The following is a 20,968-nucleotide window of genomic DNA, read 5'->3' as shown; positions in this document are numbered from 1 at the left end:
CAGGCAAACGCTAGCGTTTCGTGGCCATTGGAATTTAGAAAGAAAGGAGATCTTTATTTTCCGTCACACATTAATGATTTTTTAAAGAAAGTACCACCGGGAAAATGCGTTCGACAAATGGTTTTTAAATTTTCGTGGACAACTCACATACTAACTGCCGTTTACATTCTTATAAACATTGAGAGTATAATAAAAGCTTGTAATAATGCCTCACCTGCCAAAGTAATAGCTTCTTCATAGCTATATACTTTATCCTCTTCCTTTACCACCATTTTGTCGATTTTCACATCGTTTTCAGTGAACGCTTCATTAGTAGCCATTTTAGACACTGAATTTTTGATAGTCTCATATATACCCCGTGTTAACCCTGACGAGTCGTGATCGCGACTGCTTTGATTTCACAATGCGAACTTTTATTTGTTATCGTTACTATTCTTATCGGATTCTGTTTGATTTGAGCTTAGTTTCTAGTTGTTAGATAGGTAGGTACTTATTTTGAAAAAAAAATCGTCATCATTTATAATAAACCTAGAAAAGTAATTAATTAAAATTTCAAAATTTTAAGACTATTTATATTAAGTTTATACTACAAATGTTAACGTATTAGTTTTTTTTACAAATGATATACTATTATTTATTTCCGTGGCTGGTATCTTATCAGCAGGGTTTGAACTCTTGATGTCATTATTTGATCTATACATAATATTATATTACCTAATGTAGTATGATTTTAACTATAGACTAATAATAGTAAATACAGTTTTTCATCATTGTGCAATATGTATGATTCATATATTTACAATACATGTCAGTTAATATTGTAGTAGGTATTAAAAATTATTTATTTTAAGATTATTACAGTGGAACCTCGATAGTACCAGTCTCAAGGGAAACGCCAATATTCATTTTCACGTTTGTAAAATGACGACGCCGTTTGTAAACGGCGGATTCTTACAATCTCACTACGACATATTATTACAAGGTAAGCAGTGTCACCCAATGTATGGGACGTGCAAATTTTGGTATCGGATGAATTCACTTGGCACAGATGTAGTATACGTAAAGCTAAGTCAATCCAGCCCGGTAGCCAAACGCCACCCCCTGGTGGGTAAGCAGGGGGCATCCAAAGTTACACGCTGCATATCGGCTTCTATTTACCTACCACCTCGAGTTTGGTATCATTTCCACATCAATCGGGCATAAGGAATTCATTTTTGAGAATGTACAGTTTAATAGAAAAAAAACAAAAATATTGACGAACAAATCAAAATCGGTTTGCAATTTGGGTGCAACGTCCCATACATTGGGTGACACTGCTTACCTCACTAACACAATTTTACCACAAAATATGCCAAATGTGTCAAAATCAAAATACTAGTATATAGCAATAAATTAAATATGCGTTATTGTATCATATAAATGTACATTTACAAACACATGAATTTTACTTGAAGCAATGCAATTTGAAATTAGTGTTTTTTTTTTATTAGAACTTAAGTATTATTTGTATCTTTTTGACGATTTTAATGTAAATTTATAATGCAATGCTATTGTGAAAAAGATATCTATTAGATGTACTATAAACCATCACGAATGTATTATCTGATAGCGTAGCCGTAGTGTATGTATCTATGTATATCTACCTACTTATATTATAAGCGTTCTGGCTGGGAGCCTAGATGAACGAAACGCTATTTGTATCTCTTTCATATTAGTGTGATAGAGATAGAGAGACACAGCGTTTCGACGTCGAAGCGCGAAAGATTGTCTTCTTGGGTCTCAACTCCCGACCACAGAATAACTTTACTATTAGTACGCCATTACTTGTGTTAGGAATAAAAGACCGTATTACTATAGACATAGAGTTTATTAACAAATACAGGTTACTCCGGCCGCTCCGGCCGTGTGCTCTTCGGGAGGATGATGCAGAGAAGTCCGCTGGCTGCAACAAACATTAATAATTAATTGGGGTTCTTTTTAGTATGAAGTCTGGAGGCTTAGCCGTTGACAATTGTTGATAGAAAAGGCCAGACGAAACTTCAGGGTACGTAGACAATCATGGCTATCGTTAACGGTCCGTAGCGTATCGTAGTTGTCTCTTTACTACTCTATTGACGTCAAAGATATGTTTAGAGTTAGACTAAGAAAAGTCTACAACGATTTTGATAGCATACGCTGTGCAAGTGTTATTTATACGTCATAATTTCATAGAAGTTTGACGTTTAAAATAACGCTTGCACTGCGTGTGCTATCAAAATCGTTCCATGTAGACTTTTCTTAGTCTAATTCTTCACTTTTGCGTCTTACTTCTTTGCAATAAGGCGAAAAACGTAAACATATCTTTCACGTCGACTGTACATAATAAATAAGTAAAAGGTTATATACGTACATATAAGTAATCCCCCGAAGATATATATAGGCACGACGCAATGCTGGTCCACTAGTGCTCCGAATACGACGTTGCCGACGATGGCTCCGACTCGACCACACATCACCGCCACTGCCATTGCCGTTGCTCTGAAATATACATTTAATAGTCATTAGATAAACGCAAGGGTATCGCCAGCTGATGGGCTGGGGGCTGGGGGGGAAGGGGATCAGTTTGTATGGCCGATGGCCAGGGGGGGGGAGGGGTAACATTTAGTTAGTCTTGGCGACGCCCCTTGGATAAACGTTCTGGTGTTTGACAGCCTAACTTCAATAGTTCACAGCCTGGGTCACTTCTATTGCTAGGAATTAAGATTAATGTTGACATTTTAGAGCATCTGTGTCAATTTCTGGGATATTTACGTTAGCTTATTCTTTTTGTTTGATGGTTGGGTTCTTTTAACAAGGCAGGACCACGAGATAAAAGAATGAAGATTTTCATTCACATATACTTACGCAACTTTGGTGGGGAAGATTTCACAGATGACACAGAACAGCACGGCCTCGGTGCAGCTGACGATGGACTCGAAGACGCACGAGAGGATCAGGTTCTCCAGCGCGGAGCGCACCAAGCTCATGCCGAGCACGGCCAGCCCTGAGCTCATTAACATCATCACTGGAAGAACAAAAGTCATTCGTATTTTGTACCGGTTTTTCGGGAATATTAGACTTAGTGCTTCTGCTGTTTTGCGCATAGTATTAGCAACGCTAAAGGTGACAGTCCATTTCCAACGACAGCTGCACTACTGTTCATTTTATTTTACTATGGAAATTGACAATGATAGCGACGAGTTCAGTACCGGTAGTGCAGCTGCGGTTAGAAATGGAATGTTACCATAACTGACGCGGACGCGTGAGACGGATTTTATCAGCTACATATGGTAGCCGTGGGCGTGCACCCGCTCCGTACACCAGCGTAAGACAGCGGAGGCAGTTGGAACAATTAAAATTGGTCGTAGTAATAAATGATCCCCCACGACTGTCTGTTCTCAATGTTCTCTCACTCTTCTCAAACCTGTCCTAACATAATTAATTCACAGATAACATAAATAAATGATGAGAAAGATCCTGTAACCTCAAGGAGTTCAGACACCTAGTTCTAACCTAGATCACCTAGGTTAAGTAGAATGCATTGGTAAGGATGCAACCGTCTCACTTTGGAACGACGCCATACTTGTGGTTGAACATCAGAAAGTTTTGTTTTCGGTGGACATTTTTTTGTGGGTGGACGAATAATCGTAAAATTGGGAAGGATAGTCCTGTTCAGATTCCCAAGATCCTTTCTAAATTTCATAGATATTTGCTAGGAAAATAGAAAGTTATCGTTAGAAAACAGAAAATTCTCATGTCCAACCAGAAGCGTCGTTCCACTGTGCGCCTGCTGTCATTGACTAGGTGCCTGCTGTGAAGATATTCCTCACTGAGCATGACCTTCTGACCATGTTGATGAAGACGCCCATCCCCAGAGCCACGGGCACGCAGCTCAACGCGACCACTAGCGTGTGCTGGTATACTTGGCATGCTGTCTGCTGACATTGACTAGTGCCTGTGAAGATATTCCTCACCGAGCATGACCTTCTTGCCGACCATGTTGATGAAGACGCCCACTCCCAGCGCCACGGGCACGCAGCTCAACGCGACCACTAGCGTGTGCTGGTATACTTGGCATACTATCTGCTGACATTGACTAGTGCCTGTGAAGATATTCCTCACCGAGCATGACCTTCTTGCCGACCATGTTGATGAAGACGCCCACTCCCAGCGCCACGGGCACGCAGCTCAACGCGACCACTAGCGTGTGCTGGTATACTTGGCATGCTGTCTGCTGACATTGACTAGGTGCCTGTGAAGATATTCCTCACCGAGCATGACCTTCTTGCCGACCATGTTGATGAAGACGCCCACTCCCAGCGCCACGGGCACGCAGCTCAACGCGACCACTAGCGTGTGCTGGTATACTTGGCATGCTATCTGCTGACATTGACTAGTGCCTGTGAAGATATTCCTCACCGAGCATGACCTTGTTGCCGACCATGTTGATGAAGACGCCCACTCCCAGCGCCACGGGCACGCAGCTCAACGCGACCACTAGCGTGTGCTGGTATACTTGGCATGCTGCCTGCTGACATTGACTAGTGCCTGTGAAGATATTCCTCACCGAGCATGACCTTCTTGCCGACCATGTTGATGAAGACGCCCACTCCCAGCGCCACGGGCACGCAGCTCAACGCGACCACTAGCGTGTGCTGGTATACTTGGGATGCGACCGTCTGCTGGCATTGACCGTCTAGTGCCTGCGAAGGAAACAAGCGACATGAAAGTAAGGCTCGTGTATTTATTTTATTTTTTATTTTATAGCCTTGTATCAGAATATGTGACGTATCGTTTGTGTATTACTGTTATATATATGCAGAGAAGGCCCAGCTTTCAGTAATACGAATAATTTACATAACGCCTAACTATATTATCTAGGTATAAAAATAATTTGACTAATGTTAATAACAAAAACAAACTGGAACATTTACCTATGATATGCCTCTATTATAGTTAGGTGCCTACAGGCATTGAATCACATATTAAGCTTAAAATACTGTTACAGTTACGATTCTAGGCCGAGAACACACAAAAAGACTTGTGAATAAATAGGCCTACCTATATACTTAACTCTTACGGGTGTAAAGATAACTAAGCAAAATAAATATTATACTTATTTAAATATATCAAACAGATCTTACTGAAAGAGAAACTGATGTAAGTAAAGTAAGAGACTTGTTTCACAATCTTATAAACAAATTCCCATGTCCGTCTGTTTGTCTGTCTGCCCGCAGCTTTGGTCCGTGCTCGTTAGCATGGTCGTTAGCAATGATGCAATTTGACATGGACAAAGTGGTAAAATAAAAATAAAAAGTTTTTAAGGAACAACCCATCCCCTACAAGAAAAGTGGGGATAATTTAGTTAGCTGGAAGAGTACGTTAAGCGGTCTTACCTCAGTGTGCGAGCGAGATGTTGGCGGAAACCTCCCATACGCGGGCAAGTCACCACATCATGTAGTTTAGGGTGGTATTCCACCTATATAATTCCACAAAGATATTGGATAGATAGAATACCACCCTTAGCTGGCAGCGCATGGTGATCTTACCTCAATATGCGAGATGTTGGCGGACACCTCCCATACGCGGGCAAGTCACCACATCATGTAGTTTAGGGTGGTATTCCACCTATATAATTCCACAAAGATATTGGATAGATAGAATACCACCCTTAGCTGGCAGCGCATGGTGATCTTACCTCAATATGCGAGATGTTGGCGGACACCTCGCAGACGCCGGCGGGGACGTCAGGATTGCCCGCTGTGAACTGACTGAAGCGCTCGAAGAGGTCAGGGAACCACATCATGAGTGTGTAGTAACTGAAAGCAGAACATTTCTTATGATTTTTTTATAAAATTTTCGAAAATTTTTTGGAAACATTCACATTTGTATATTTAACTAGCTTTTGCCCCCAACTTCGTCTGCGTGGAGTTAATAATTTGGTTAGCTTATTTTTTATCTAATCTGTTTTTTCATCCACCCCTTTTTAACCCATTAAGGGATGATTTCTGGCATTAAAACTACCCTGTGTCCTTCCGCGGGACTCAAACTATCTCTATGCCAGATTTCAACTAAATCGGTTCAGCGGTTTAAGCATGAAGAGGTACCTAACAGATAAACAGTAGGACACACTGGCATTTATAATATTAGTATGGATTATCAACCTGAACATGAGGCCAAAGTCCACGAAGCAGCACAGGATAAGCAGGCCGATGAAGGGCTGGGTGGTGAGCATCTTCTTGCGGATCCAGAAGTTCTGCCAGCGCTGCTTCCAGGTGAGGGCGGCCTTGGTCTCGTTGCCGTTGTTGTCTGCTGTCACTATCTCCTCCTCGTCGTCGCCTTCGCCGGCGCTTATCATGGATTCCACCTGGAATTGCGACGGTTACAATTAAGGACTGTATAGTATCGAAAAGAAAATGCATTACTTTAGGATTCTATCTACTATGAATACGTATACGCAACTTCAGTGAATAAACTGTTGTTTGTGAATTCTATGGGTATGTTATGTCAGAAACAATATGATATTTGTTTAAAATTGTCAAACGCGTTTATTTAGAGAACAAAAAAACCATTTTGGACGACTGGTGCAAAACTAAAGGTATAGCAATCGGAAGGATTACTGGAGTCAAAAATTTGAAGCTCCCATTTATAATTGAAATTGCAATTAAAAGCTCTTGCAAACGTATTTAAATGTGCTTTTTCGAGTACCTACTGTACATAATTATCAGCATCTTAAGAACTATGCTGTTGTCGGTGGAGTAATCGGCACTCATTTATTTCATAGGCCAGCCAGTACAGAAGCTTCAAACCCCTCAAGCTACATCGAGGAATCGTACATAACTAAGCAAATACTTACCGGGAAATCCTTGGAGCTCATCCTAGTATTGACCACGAAGATCTTCTGCAGCACCTGCAGCGCCCGCTCAGGCTGGTTCACGTGCAGCAGGAACCTTGGACTCTCCGGAAACGGCAGCAGCAGCAACACCACCAGCAGACTTGGGATTCCGCAGGCTGCCACGAAGACGCGCCATTGGTTGAACTTGAAGTCTTCTGTGTCCGCCCAGATGAAGCGAGGGTCTTGGATGATTAGCCAGGCTATGCCTGAAATGTGATGCAGAAAATTCGGAATATGGAAGGCTAGTTAGATGGAAGTGCGAATAACGTGAGGGGCTCAATATTGACGGGGAAAAGGGCGAAAAGGAACAAACCAAAAAAACAAAGTAGTTTAGATTTTAGCTTCCACTTTCCATATTTTTCGTCAAATCGAAACCAGTAAGCTACTCGTACCTCTGGTTTTGTCATCACTTTCTCGAAGATTGCTTGACATGTATCGCTTCTTAACGAGGAATCTACGACTTTAAAATACGTGAGTGATTTAATATATTTAAGACACTTAGGTCCACTTGTCCCATCCTACTAACCCGGGGTTAAGCGGTTAAACCGTTAACTCAGTGTCAAATTGTACTGGTAACCGTGGTAACTCCAGGTTTAGCCGGTTAACCCTTATCTTGGCAAGGCTCAAAATATCTTAAATATAAACATTTTTTTAGTTTTTTGTCACCTATTGAGCATACTAGACTATTAAAAAATAAGGAAAATAATCCAGGATTTTCCAGTTTCGGAAAATCAAATGTATTATATTTGATACAATGCCAATAACTCGACAAAATAGTTACCTACTTTTTAGAAGAAAAATGAAGATTTTAATTAAAATAAAACATATAATGCATAAGAAATTAGCATTTACTGCTAATTAAACGCAATTTAAAGCATCAGATGACTATTAAACCTGTAAAAATAAATTATATCTACGAATACCTGATCACATGGGCGGAAAATCTGATCCCGTAAAGATTCAAAAAAGACGTCAGCAAAAAGTTGAGTAAAATATGAAAAGTAAACAGCAAAAAGTTGAGTAAAATATTAAAAGTAAAAAAAAATACATTTTTTTTACTTTGGGGCCATTTTTTGCCATACACATATATTTCCGTGCTACGGGCTACGGCGTAGCAATAATGCTACGGCATACGAATATATAGTTAAATAACATCTAGTAATTAAAAAAAATTAAGTTTAATAAGTAAATAATACGACAACTAATATTAAATAATTGAAGCATGTTTTGTAACCCCACAAAAATAAAAAAAATAAAAAATCATGTAAAACTATTTTGACGATAACTTGGCAATGTATTAAATGTAATACAATCCTTTCGATATGTACATTTCTGAGTTCTTGGCAGTGTATCAAATATAATACATAACAGTTTCATGTAAGGTTCTGTGTATTAAATGTTTTTAAATTCGAAGGCATTGTAAATACGTATGCACTAAGAGACAGTAAAGATATCAAAATATATACTAACATAACAAATAAATGCAAAACTTCCAGTACGAACCGAAATCTATTGTTTCCGCGGCGCCATGTTAATTATTACTAATTAATTTACAATGACACTCGTGGCAATTATTTTTTTCTATAAGTAAGAAGGGTAGCTCGACATATTGATGGCAGAATTATTTTGTTAGGTTGTAAAATGAACCTGCTAGATTTTTTTAAGTTCCATGTATCACGGGTGTTACGATGCCAAGATAAGGGTTAACCCAGGGTAAGTGGTATGGTGCAACTTGGTCTTAATATTTAAAGAAACTCACAAGGTAGCAGTATACATCCAAGCGTCCAGAACACCTCAAGCCGGCACAGCATGACGTCCCGATGCCGCAGCGAGAGGAAGTCCCCGAAGTAGGGGAAGATGAGGCCCGTCGCGCCGATGATCCCGAACCCGGAGAAGAACCTGCGGACGGCCACGTCTACAAACAATAGGTAAACAGGCTGCTGGGGAACGTGGACTGAACAGAGCCAGGACATCTTGCAGTCTACCGTCTGATTTTGAGATCTATGTCATGGAAATAAGACTGGGCTTGAAACGGACTAAGTATCGCAAATTCAGAAAACTTGGAGCTTCGAAACACGCTTTCAGCCAGGAATTCGGTCGCGGTACGCGCACCACAAAAGAGTTGAAGTGCACGTGCGATCGTAGCTGGAACACCCTCAGCCAGTCGTCTGAAATACATGCTCCACCACTTTAGCAGGCATAATACAGCACCGGTGCAATGGAAGGGCAATACGCAACAACTTTGAAAAAATGTAGACTTGTATCGGTATAGTAAGTCCGATTATACCATGCTGGACATGAAAGCTGCCAGTGCGTCCAGTAGGGTTCCAATTTATTGCCTTCTTGGCTGATGCAGTAATAAGAGCCTTAATAGATACCTGCAGGCCAGGAAGGCGGGGTAGCTCTGCACCACGCTGGACACGAAGGCAGCAAGCGCGTCTAGCAGCAGTGCTCCGATGATGGCCTTTTTACGGCCCCGGGCGTCCGCCAGGTTGCCCCAAAAGTAGGAGCCCACACACATGCCTGAAACAGCGGTTTAGCATTATTGTTAGCTTGTCTAATTCATATCAATATTACTTAGCTGACATTCATATATCATTACATTATGACTATCGTCTTGTATAGTTCGTTTTTTTTAGCATTAGAAATAAGGTAACCAATCTTGATGTGTCTTTTAATTGAAAAACACATTTTAAAAATAAGTTACGGCAAATGGCAATGATGTGTCTAATACGATCTTTTATATTCTTCTGCTTTCATAAGTAATAGTTTTTGATTTTTTAAAAGCGTTTTTCAATTAAAAGACATGTCAAGATCGCTTACCTTCTTGCAAGTTCTTTCTAATGCTAAAAAAACGAACTATAGAGATGTGATGATTTCGCACTATTTACAATCCTTGAAGATCAAGACCTTACTTTAGTCCGACACTTGTTTAGTTATAACCACAAAAGTACTGGTGTGTATTTAAAGGTTTTTTAGAAACCAGTACTCATCTTTTTTCAAGGCTGTAGTAGCTGGCTGTAGGAATCACCTGTAGTCCTTCAATAAAACCGCGACAGGCAGAGCTTGTTCCACAGCCGAAGCGCCCGGGGGAGGAAATTCCCCCTTAAACGGCACAGTGCACCTTTACGTTGTAGGTTGTAGTGTATAGGTATAGGGTGTAGGGTATTACCTATAAGCGGCGTGGCGGTGAGGCTGCCCTTGTCCGCGGACTTGAGTTTGAAGTCGCACTCAGCCGCCGGCAACACGAAGCTGAGGGTGGTGGTACTGAGGGCGCACACGGCGTACACTGCGCCGCACGAGAGGAGTAGCATCCATTGGAAACAACCGTAACCTGAAAGTAGAAACTTGGCATGAATACCTACCGGAATCCCGGAATAAATACTTGGTCATATAAAAATATGTCTAAAAATCAGCAAATAGACCATGTATTTTACAATTTCTAAACGAAACACAATAAACCAAGGAGATGGACCGACCAAATTAAAGCCAGTGTGTCGGCCACAGTAAGCGAATGCTCACGGAAAGCAGCTCTACGGGAGGAATGGCGACGTGTGGTCAAACGAATTGCTCAAAACTACATAATGACCACCACCACTCTGTCAAGAGTGTAACGAAGAAGAAGAGAAACCACATTTACAGATTTTAATTTCTTTTCTGAGGATACAGAGATAAAAATGTCGGATTTTGGACTTTATATTTTGACGTTTGTAAACTCTGATTGTGATAGGGACCGATTACCATTGACAGTGGTAAACAGAACAACACTAGGGTATAGCCTAGCTGGTAGTGACCCTGCCTACGGACTTTTGCAGCTGCAAAGCAAGTATTATAAAAGTGCAAATATTTTACGTTATAAATATTTAGTTCGTCGTCGAGGCGTCCATCGTAATTTGTCGCGAATCAAGCCCATCGCAAACACGCTTGGCCTTGCCGCGCCCGCCATTCTATTAATTGGATGAGCGTTTGTGACTAAATCCCATTTGGTTCTGCCGACTACGCTTTTTCGGGGTCATTATCAGAAACCACTAAAGATACCTGCGTTTCTTCTGTACACTTACATAAGCCTACAGAGTCGATGTTTTAACACGTGCCCTGTCCAGGTGCCCCCAATGTGGGCTTATGAAGGTGTTTTATAGGAGTCCGTGCTTCAACTATGGGTTCACAACTTCATAAGACCTTACACTTTCGACGTGTGCCTTTGTCATATCATTATGTATGGGGACAGTGAACGTGTTAACAATATATTAACAATAACCTATAAATATGTCGAATATACTGGAATATGATTATTTATTAACAAGTAGATGAATTAACTTTTAGAACACTGACTTCGTGTCCCTCTGCCTATCAAAGAAAACTCGATTTTTCAAATACCATGTTGATTTTTTTACTTTTTTCTTTACAGGGGCATTATTAGATCCATAACGCGCTTCAGCCATGCTTTTGCGAAGGTCGTTAGATGTTTTTTATCCTATCGGTACTGTCGGTAGCCAACCTAATCCGTGAAAAATTTGAGTTCTCTGAACATGACTCAATAAAGTCTCTACGGAAGACTCAAGTCTCAAACAAGTTGAAAAGATCTCGAGTTTCGACTTAATTATAAGAGTCTGAAAATTTCGACGTAGGTATCCCGTTTAGGGCAAGTTACCCATTCTAGGGTTAACCAACTAACTCGGAGCTAACCGTTTATACAGGGTTAAACTGTACTGTATGAACGGTTAACTCCGAGTCAGTTGACTAGCCCTGGAACGCGCAAGTGGCCCTTAGCCTGTATCTAACTAACAAATGTACAAGATTCTCATAGGCGTGGGCTGCTAAATATTACATAAGCAAACAAACAAACATATCCCACGTGCCACGACTTTGGACTTTGTCACCGGCGTCTATTTTTGCGCGTGACGCCAAGACAGACAAACGTATATATTTATATATAAGCCGCAAGGTTACCGTAATGGATTTCCCGCCCTGCTGTTTCCTTCCGTGCTCTAAAAATGAGTAGACTACATAATTTGATGATTTATACCTTACTTACATTGTAGGTATTTTTTTGTAATTGTAAGTAGGTAGTTAAGTAGTTAGTTATATTTTATAATAGTAATATTCACTAGGTACAGCAGGTAGGTAGGTACCTACACCTGCTCCTAAAGTAAAGGCACTCTTTGTATTACAAAAACTAAAGAAAACATGCATTTTGCCCACAAGAGTGACAAACTACGCATGTTTAGAGTTGATTCCTCAAGTTGGCTGGTTGAATTGACTTTTAAATGTTGATTTTTAATGATTTGTAATATTTTTACAACATTTTTACAGTTACATACTTTTACAGTTACGGTCCGATTCGAACTTTAAGGTACGTCAATTAATAGATCTAGAAACGATATTAGCTAGACACATCTGATCCATATCGTTTCGTTTCTAGATCTATTATTTGACGAATCTTATAGTTCGATTCGGGTCGGGTCCTCAGACAAGAACGTAAAAGATTAATTTTAAAAGAAATAATTAGGTATGTCCAAGATTCTGTCAGTGCCTATTTCGGAACACCACTTAGCAACGCTCGTATTGATCGTTTCAAACGACTCATAGTACTAATATTCCCTGTTTGTTTGTCCCGACACATAATAACCCGCTTTATGATCCCCGTAATGGCCAGCATGTTACGTCGACATAGTTAATTGACCATTCGTAAACCCTATTAGCAAGTGCATAAGGTCGACCAAAGGCCTGCGTTTTCTGCCATCATTGACACAGTTAGTTGACTAGGGATAGTCCTTATTTCTAGGAGATAAGGACTACCAGTGGATAGTTAAATGTGCTTAATTACCGGTATTGAGACGTTGGGATACTTTGAGTAATAAAATGGTTTTGGAATAAACCAGCTGAACGCGTGGAATATTACTGGGATGTAAACTAATGCTATGGTTAATTAAAAGTATTGGAGGTTTAGCGGAAACTGTTACGATATAAATATAATACAAAACTATGTACCGTTTAGTACTGTGCATCTTTTTGAGTCAAAAATTCGATAACTTACATCAAAGTTTTGAAATCATTAAATGACAACTGTCAAAAAGAAAATGATTTTTTCTTTACTAGTGGCTTCGCGAGCTAAGACTTTGTGATAGGGCTAAAAACAACTTCGTTGAGTCGTTATTGCAGCGAACTCACAATACTCATAAGTGCCACTGGCGCTTCAGTCCTTTAGACAAATTTCCACCATTTGTAACACTCCACAAAAACATGCTCACAAATTTTACGAGATTCGGTTAACAAATGCGTCCTGCAGTGAAAAACACCCGGACATGCAAAGTATAAGCTGAAACGGAGCTCACGAATCGAATCGCTCACGCTCGGCACAGAATAAATAATAGTACTAGGTACAGAAGACTCACTCTCTAACAAAACGCGTCTGCCACGATCAGCACAGATATGGCCGCTAGGTGGCGACAGCGCCACGCGCGGCTTATGGCAAACCCCAAAATTGGGGCCGAACGGATGCACTTTTAGCTACCTGTAGCAAAGCAAATCGCGGAGTGAGCCACGCCTGCGCTCGGTCAAAAATACAGCCCGAGCGTTCGTGGTCCAAAATTTACCACTAAACCACAGATGCATTACAAATCTACGTTACCTATCTTTTGTAACATTACGAAGAGAATGTAACAACATGGAAAATAGGCCGCATAATCAGGAACAACACGCCAGACAGCACATGAGACGAAAAATTCCACAGTAAAATATAATTGGACGGCATTTTGATGGCGTTTCGTCAAGGACGTCTGGCGTTAGAGCTACCGGGGCCGATTTTTGAATTTCGACCGCTCGATTTCGTTGATTTCGTTAAATAATATGTTTCCACTAACGCCTAGTTTAAATTCTACTAATAGAATTGAAATCGAGTGGTCAATACCACTAGATTTTAAATTTCGATCGCTCGTATAGCATTTTGTAACTTTCCACTGATTTTAGAGTGACCACATCGAGCGATCGAAATTAAAAAATCGGGCCCCAGGCCCTAACGTGAAAATGAAATTTAATTTCAGAGAGGAAAATGAGGACTACGTTCGTTGGAGACTTCTCCTCTTAAATCGATCGACAGAAGCAATCATGAAAGTTTTCCGACTGCCGGGTCAATGGCCGCCACCTACGCACATGTGACATTTCAGGCGTCGTTTTAAAAACATCAAATATAGGTACGTACGTATATATTTGATATAATGATACTCAGTGCACGATTGTAAACACTTTACAAATTAAATAAAGGTCTTACATACCCTGTGTGTTTTCCATATCTCATAATGTCGCATACGCCTATATCATTGGTAAAAGCTAACAAATTAACTTTACCTAAGACCGCCTGATTCTACCTTTATTTATTTATATTGTAAATCTGTTTTGAATTTGTTTCGTATATATGCAATAATAGTACATTAAGATACAAGTGCGAAAAATAGGGAATTCGCAACGAATGCCGATAAATTAAATTACGACCGAAGGGAGACAAACGTACAGTATACATATATGTATATACTCGTACCTATATATGTACTTGTAAAATGCCCCTATAATGGTCGGCGTACGACCTAGGGTAGCTAAATAAGTAAATATATGACATCTATAACCTACCTGTGTGGGCCTGATGCTACCTATGTGGGCGGTGAAATAAATATAATTTTCAAAAGTATGATAAATTATTTTCTTTTTAAAACACATTGGAAACTGATAAACGTATTACGACATTTATTTCCCTCAAAAACTGCAGTCGTGGGAAGAAAGGAACAACGCATTTTACTAGCGAGGAGAGTGGCATGCGAAAATTGGTTTATTTCGGTGCCCTAAAAACCAGCGCCGTGTCTTACAAGACACTGCTTAATATATATAAATAAATAAATAAATAAACAAGAATTGCTCGTTTAAAGGTATTCGATTGAGTAGTCGATCGTAGGCGACAACAAGAGGCTGATTTTTAAATTTCGATCGCTCGATTTCGTCACTCGAAAATCGGTAGAAAACGACAAAATGCAAATTTTTGAAATACGAGCCATCAGAATTTAGAATTTATTGGTATTGACTACTCGATTTCAATTCTATTAGTAGAATTTAAATGCCTAGTGGTGGAGTGGAGTGGAGTGGATATTATTTAACAAAATACACGAAATCGAGTGGTCGAATTTCAAAAATCGGCCCCCAAAAGGCACATTTATTTTACAGTTTTTCTGTTAATGATTTCTGAGTTACTAATTCGGTTAAATTGTGTTCTAATGTATGGGCAAGAAAAACAAATTATAGCCAGCATTCTATGAATGTAGTATGATACCTTTGGGTATGGTGCTTTACGCACACTAGCGTCCCTTCCCCTCCCCCTGACGCAACCCCCCCTTTTAGCATGAAATATGTCCCGATTTAAGATTTTTTTTTATTTTTGAGAAAAGTATTAGAGTTGGGAAAAAAGTGTCAATGAAAGAAATGTTCCCTATTAAATTCTAAACAAAAAAGGTTATATACAACTTTTTGGTAAGACTCACCATATTCATGTATTAACTTGTTGAAGTTCAATATAAGTTAGTACGTGATAGTACTGAAATAAAACTAATACGGAGAATAAGCTTGCATTCTCCGTGAAGATTTCTTTCAGTACTGTCACGTACTATGTTATATTGAACTTCAACAAGTTTTTCAACGATTAAATTTTGTCGAAGTTCATCTAGCTAAAACATCAATATGGTGCGGCGTATAAAAAAATGAATATAACCATTTTGTTTAGAATTTAATAGGGAACATTTCTTTTTTCTTTCATAGACACTTTTTTCCTAACTCTAATACTTTTCTCAAAAATTAAAAAAAACCGTAAACCGGGACATATTTCATGCTAAAAGGGGGGGTTGCGTCAGGGGGAGGGGGAGGGACGCTAGTGTGCGTAAAGCACCATATCCAAAGGTATAATACTACATTCATAGAATGCTGGATATAATTAGTTTTTCAAAAAACACAATTTGACCGAATCATACTGCCTCATTCGAACCTCGATATCTGTCAGTGTCAGAAGTAACGTTTTTGTCAGACATATCTAATCCATATCGTTTCTAGATCTATTAACTGGCGTATCTTAAAGTTCGAATTGGGCCGTTACTCTTTAATTGGTCACTCACTACTTACATGATAATACCGCGTATTGTAAAAACCTAGCTTATCAAAACGAGATCTAAGACGGCGCAACTTCGTAACGAAAGCTAAGAATAGCCACAATAACAGTAAAAGAGCAGACAATGAAAAACTACGTTAAATGAAAGAAAAACAATTGAAACATAACATCGTTAAACGGATGATTACCAGCAACTCTGTACGATGATCATAAAACAACTTGTAATAAGTATAGGGGTTCCGTAGTTCATTGTGAACATTTTGAACTAGTGGTTCTGTGAGAGACCTAGCAAATCTTATGGTTCCGCCATTTTGAAAACAATTAAACGACAAAAAAACGTAAAATTATCGAGTCTGCTAAAATTTCACGAGATTTTCCGTTTAGAAATACATACGACTTGTCGGAGACAGCCGCATATGCGAAAATATTATTGCTCGCTCTCCGCTCGATCATAAACGCAACTACGCAACGCAACTACATTTTTTTAATATCTTAATTAAGACAAAACTTATTATATGGTATGTACCTACAACACCTTTTTAAAAGGAGTTTAATAACTTGCCTTTTTGCATTTGATTCATTAGCTCATTGCTACGAGTAGCTACGCCGCGCCGTAGCAATGCTACGGGTCTACAGCCGCATAAGGGGTCCAAACGTCTAAGGGCCCGATTCGGATTATGAAATAGACATCTATTAAATATCTTTAGACATCACCAAGATACGATAACAATGTTTAAGATCTAACCTGTCAAGTTTGACATTTGCGCGATTCTGGAGATACTCTTGAACGATTTCCACAGGATATGACTTAGAGATCCAATTCACATCTAATAGATATTTTACTCTATCTAACGTAAAAGTGACATTGATTGGTTGCCCGAATTGCGCTGCAAAAGAGAACTAGTTGATATCTAAACTATAACGTATCTAGAATGGATCTAGTACGTGTGTCGTCTCTTGTGAATATCTTGAAGTTCGAATACGGCAGTAAGATTCGAACTTCTCGGCAAGCGAGATGCACAGATATCAATTACATATCAAGATGATTTTAAGCCTTTAAGTTGATAACGTGATGCATCAAATTGAAATAAAATAGCTAACTTGCAGGTTTGTCTAAAAAAAAATTGTTAAAATAAATATTCTAAGTTTTTGTTAGGCCGTGTATATTATTGTACTCGTATAATAAATAGTTGTAATGTTTGGCCTCCGTTGCATTTGATACGGATCTCTAAAAAAGCTCGCGTGGTTATTTTCGCCTGACAATGCGCAGTTGTTTGTAATTACCTCAAAATACGAGCGGCCGCTGCCTCGAGCTTTGCCGTTTGTGCGTTAAGACGAAACAGGAGCTGAGTTTTAAATATTTTAGTTAATATACCAGTCTCGCTAACGGAAGCGGCTCCTAAAACTAGTGCGATAAGGACATGGCGAAAAATCCTGCGTATAAATCTCAAAAATCGAGGTTTCGTACTCGACTGTTTCCTCCTCCAAAACTTAACCAATCGTAACCAAATTTGGACATCTAAATGATTATGAAATTATCTGTGTGGGACCGTTTTGGTTTTTTGGCTAATTGATATCAGTTTTGAATACTACGCCTCTCATGTGGCATAGACAATGAGGCCATTTTAGCCATTTTTGAAGGGCTCTAGCGCCTTAAAAAACAAAAATATCCAAAAAAAGCCAAACGGTCCGACACAGATATTGACAATATTAATCTTTGTTGAAAAAATCATTGCTCTAGCATCAAAACCCACGGAGGCAACAGTCGAGTACGTACGTATGGAGAACTGACCACTCCTGTGGGCTCTTAAGGCGAGGTATTTTCGGGCCGTTTAGTAAACGCAACGACGACGAGTTTTGAACTATAACGACATGACATGTAAGTTATGGCGCTAGTTCAGTTTAATTCAGTTATTTCAATAGCTATTATTTAATTTCAACAGAAACCACACTCCGCGAGAAGAATGTGTTATCTAAAAGACGTCATAATTTCATAGATTTTGACGTTTGAAATAACACTTGCACTGCGTGTGCTATCAAAATCATTGCAGACTTGTGTTGGTCTAACTCTAACGTCGTCGTTCGTAAATTTGCCTGTATGTAAACTTTGATAGTTCTCTATGTGTTGACAGCTGCTACCGCCATGTTTAACGTTGATCCATTTCGTTGCTTATTGTCAACCTGCCCTACCGGTCTTCATTACTCACTGGTCTCTGCCTCAACCCTTGTTCTGCACGCCTGTATTTGTATGTATTTATCGCGGGGGTTTTCATAATTGCCGGGGAATCCCCTCTGGCGCCGCGCTGCCAGGCTTCAGTGCGTGATTACTGATTAGTTTAATAGCATGTTGAAATCTATAAGACGAATACGGTACAAAGAACTTAAATCATGTTTAATAGGAAATAATGGCGTATTAAACAAGTAAATAAACGGATGACCATTTAATTTGAACGCTACAGTCGTCGATGAAGTTATTATTTACTTATCGTATGGCATTATAATACACTGTGTTTTTAAATATTAACATGCATATCATAACTTAAATTTAGCATTCCATATGTAGTAGACAGCGTCGCTCGTGAGGTATTTGAAATCCATGAGTGACCCGTCATGAAGTGAAAGTGAGCTTCTTCTACATATACATATATAATATATATATTATTTGTCGCTGATTATGTCTATATAATCTGTGTACATATTATTGACCATAATACGTACTGTACTTAGTCACGATTGTTTTTGCGTGGGCGACTGCTTTTAGCTAACGAAGGGAGTGTCCTGGCGCGACGTCACGCGGATACATCCTAATCACCCGGATCGGGTTTCACATGTCAATATTATTGATGGTACGTCAATAATTTAGCAATTAAGAGCTATTATGTACAGCTTTATACTTGCGCCGATATAATCTTTTTAAAATTGTATTATATCCCTAACTATGAATGGCATACTTAAACGTCTTTGAAATGTAACGGTATAAAGGATTAGGTACTCACGTAATTAGACCGGGCAGTGTTCGGGCCGGAGCTTCCGGCGCATCGTTATCTATGGAAAGCATCACGTGATCACTTGTCATGTCACTCATGTCATAGAAAAGTAAGCCCCGGAAGCTCCGGCCCGGCCACGGCCTGGTCTAATGTGAGTCATCTTTAAACCGGTTTTGCCTATTTATTTGTGACGATGGTGTGATGTCATTTTGACGTTGGTGTTTGTAAGAAAGAGACTAACTAAATTTTACAGCGCTTTAGTTAGTCATACACAAAAGTAATAAATGCAAATTAATCATTATTTTTTTTTATTTTTTTTATTTATTTATAATAACAGTACAGCTATCATGACAGTTGCCCAATGCGATAGTGTAGCAAATATTTAACCTAGGACTTAATACTATTATTATTTCAAGGAATTACATATAACATAATACAAACAAAGTGATTTTATTGAAGTCATTCTCAGAAAAATGGAACACATCAATCCGGGTAGCAACTCGATTGAGCGTGCGGAAATAAAGGTGTGCTGGAAAATTAAGTGATTTGGATTGAATTTCTATCGTTACAAAACGAACCGTCTTTTGGCTGACATGGTGATTATGATGATAGTACAAATAGGAATTAAACAAAAAACTTAATAGAGTCCGTACCAGTGTTTGAAAAAAAAAACTCCAAAGTGATAGCGTTCGTAAAAATACTCTTGAGTTTCTGCTTGAATTTTCCGTCTTTTTTCCTTACGATGCTATTTTTGTCTGAGCAACGACGCTGACTGCCACGTTTGAAAGTGAAAATGTACGAAGTGAAATATAACGTAGACTAAACCAAAGTTTCGTCGAAAGCAATTACTGCTAGTAAACAAAAGAAGGATACCATTCAACTGTCTGTTTCTTCTTTGATCTTGTAGTATTGTGTTATAACCGAACATTGTGTAGTAACGGTGCAGCGTAGTTGCATTTCTTAATGCATTCACTGCCTCTCATGCCTTTTCATGGATATTCGCCAGGTTCCGCACTTTTCTGGATGCTCCAAACGCACATCTGAGGTCAACTATCTATTTCCCAGTGCCTTAAAAGCACGTACTTATGAGTAGATATTTCAAAACATTTCAAAATTTTGATCTCACATATACGTTGAAAGCACTGAGTAATAGTCAAATATGTATTTTGAGGCCTTCGAAGGGTAACATACCTACTATTGCCTGGGACTGTACGATTAGCTAATACTTACACCAGATTACAAAGCAGCTACACTTAACGACATTACTTGTACTGTTATTTTATATTTTTCCCCACATTCCACAACGGTACTAAATAGCACAACGTACACTCAACTAGATACTATCTAATACGTTTACTATATGACTTTTCGTCCACGACGTAACGTATGTATCTACATGTGTGTTGATAACAGTTGTGACCGCTCGTTACCTTGTTTGCAAAGTTACGGAGCTCTAAAGGTCAGAGCCAAGGGCCATCGAGGTTATAGACTTACAGGCAAACCGTCCATTTTGTGCGCGGAGTAAATTTTCTCGTTGAGAAATCAGGTATGTGGATATATTGGTTATAGTATGGTTAAGAATTATGAAGAGATACGAAACGCCTGCAATATTATGTTTATCTAGAAACGATCAAGTTGCTTTTTGTTTTATAAAGGAATAATATCTGTCATCCATACAAAGTTGGTTGGTAGATTCATGAGATAATTATAAAAGTAAGTACAATATAAAAGTTATCGATTCGCTAAGGCTTTCATCATGGAGCTCTTAATATATTTTTTAATACAGTTGCTCAAAAAGTGCTACTTTACGTAGCTGTTTAGCGTGCGGAAAGTTGGTTATCTCGAACTAGTGCTTTTTACTTTTCCAATTTTTTTAAATTTATACTTGTTCCAATTCACGACTACTTATTGATGAGTGTTAATATT

At 39.1% G+C, this 20,968-nt stretch overlaps 3 protein-coding genes across 3 annotated transcripts in view; 1 reads left to right on the top strand and 2 right to left on the bottom strand.

The window, feature by feature from the left end:
• Positions 1-364, bottom strand: part of LOC134673901 (uncharacterized) — a 185,756-nt gene extending 185,392 nt beyond the window's left edge. Inside the window, exon 1 of the mRNA XM_063531958.1 lies at positions 215-364. Coding sequence (XP_063388028.1) covers positions 215-320 — 106 coding nt within the window. The 5' untranslated portion in view covers positions 321-364. The remainder of the gene's footprint in view (positions 1-214) is intronic.
• Positions 1-1,244, top strand: part of LOC134673969 (synaptic vesicle glycoprotein 2A-like) — a 396,395-nt gene extending 395,151 nt beyond the window's left edge. Inside the window, exon 11 of the transcript XR_010099536.1 lies at positions 1,229-1,244. The gene's annotated coding sequence lies outside the window, so the exon portion shown is untranslated. The remainder of the gene's footprint in view (positions 1-1,228) is intronic.
• Positions 1,245-1,848: 604 nt separating this feature from the next.
• The window catches only part of LOC134673393 (synaptic vesicle glycoprotein 2C-like), a 31,043-nt gene continuing 11,923 nt past the window's right edge, over positions 1,849-20,968 (bottom strand). Inside the window, exons 3-12 of the mRNA XM_063531368.1 lie at positions 10,086-10,247; positions 9,292-9,436; positions 8,673-8,812; positions 6,875-7,119; positions 6,183-6,385; positions 5,717-5,837; positions 4,586-4,721; positions 2,884-3,043; positions 2,390-2,517; positions 1,849-1,942 (exon numbers count right to left, since the gene is read on the bottom strand). Of these exons, the coding sequence (XP_063387438.1) occupies positions 1,884-1,942; positions 2,390-2,517; positions 2,884-3,043; positions 4,586-4,721; positions 5,717-5,837; positions 6,183-6,385; positions 6,875-7,119; positions 8,673-8,812; positions 9,292-9,436; positions 10,086-10,247 (1,499 nt within the window). The 3' untranslated portion in view covers positions 1,849-1,883. The remainder of the gene's footprint in view (positions 1,943-2,389; positions 2,518-2,883; positions 3,044-4,585; positions 4,722-5,716; positions 5,838-6,182; positions 6,386-6,874; positions 7,120-8,672; positions 8,813-9,291; positions 9,437-10,085; positions 10,248-20,968) is intronic.

Source organism: Cydia fagiglandana, chromosome 2 (genome assembly GCF_963556715.1).
Source record: "Cydia fagiglandana chromosome 2, ilCydFagi1.1, whole genome shotgun sequence".
NCBI classification, from domain to species: domain Eukaryota; kingdom Metazoa; phylum Arthropoda; class Insecta; order Lepidoptera; family Tortricidae; genus Cydia; species Cydia fagiglandana.
This window is presented reverse-complemented; position numbering and strand designations above follow the sequence as displayed.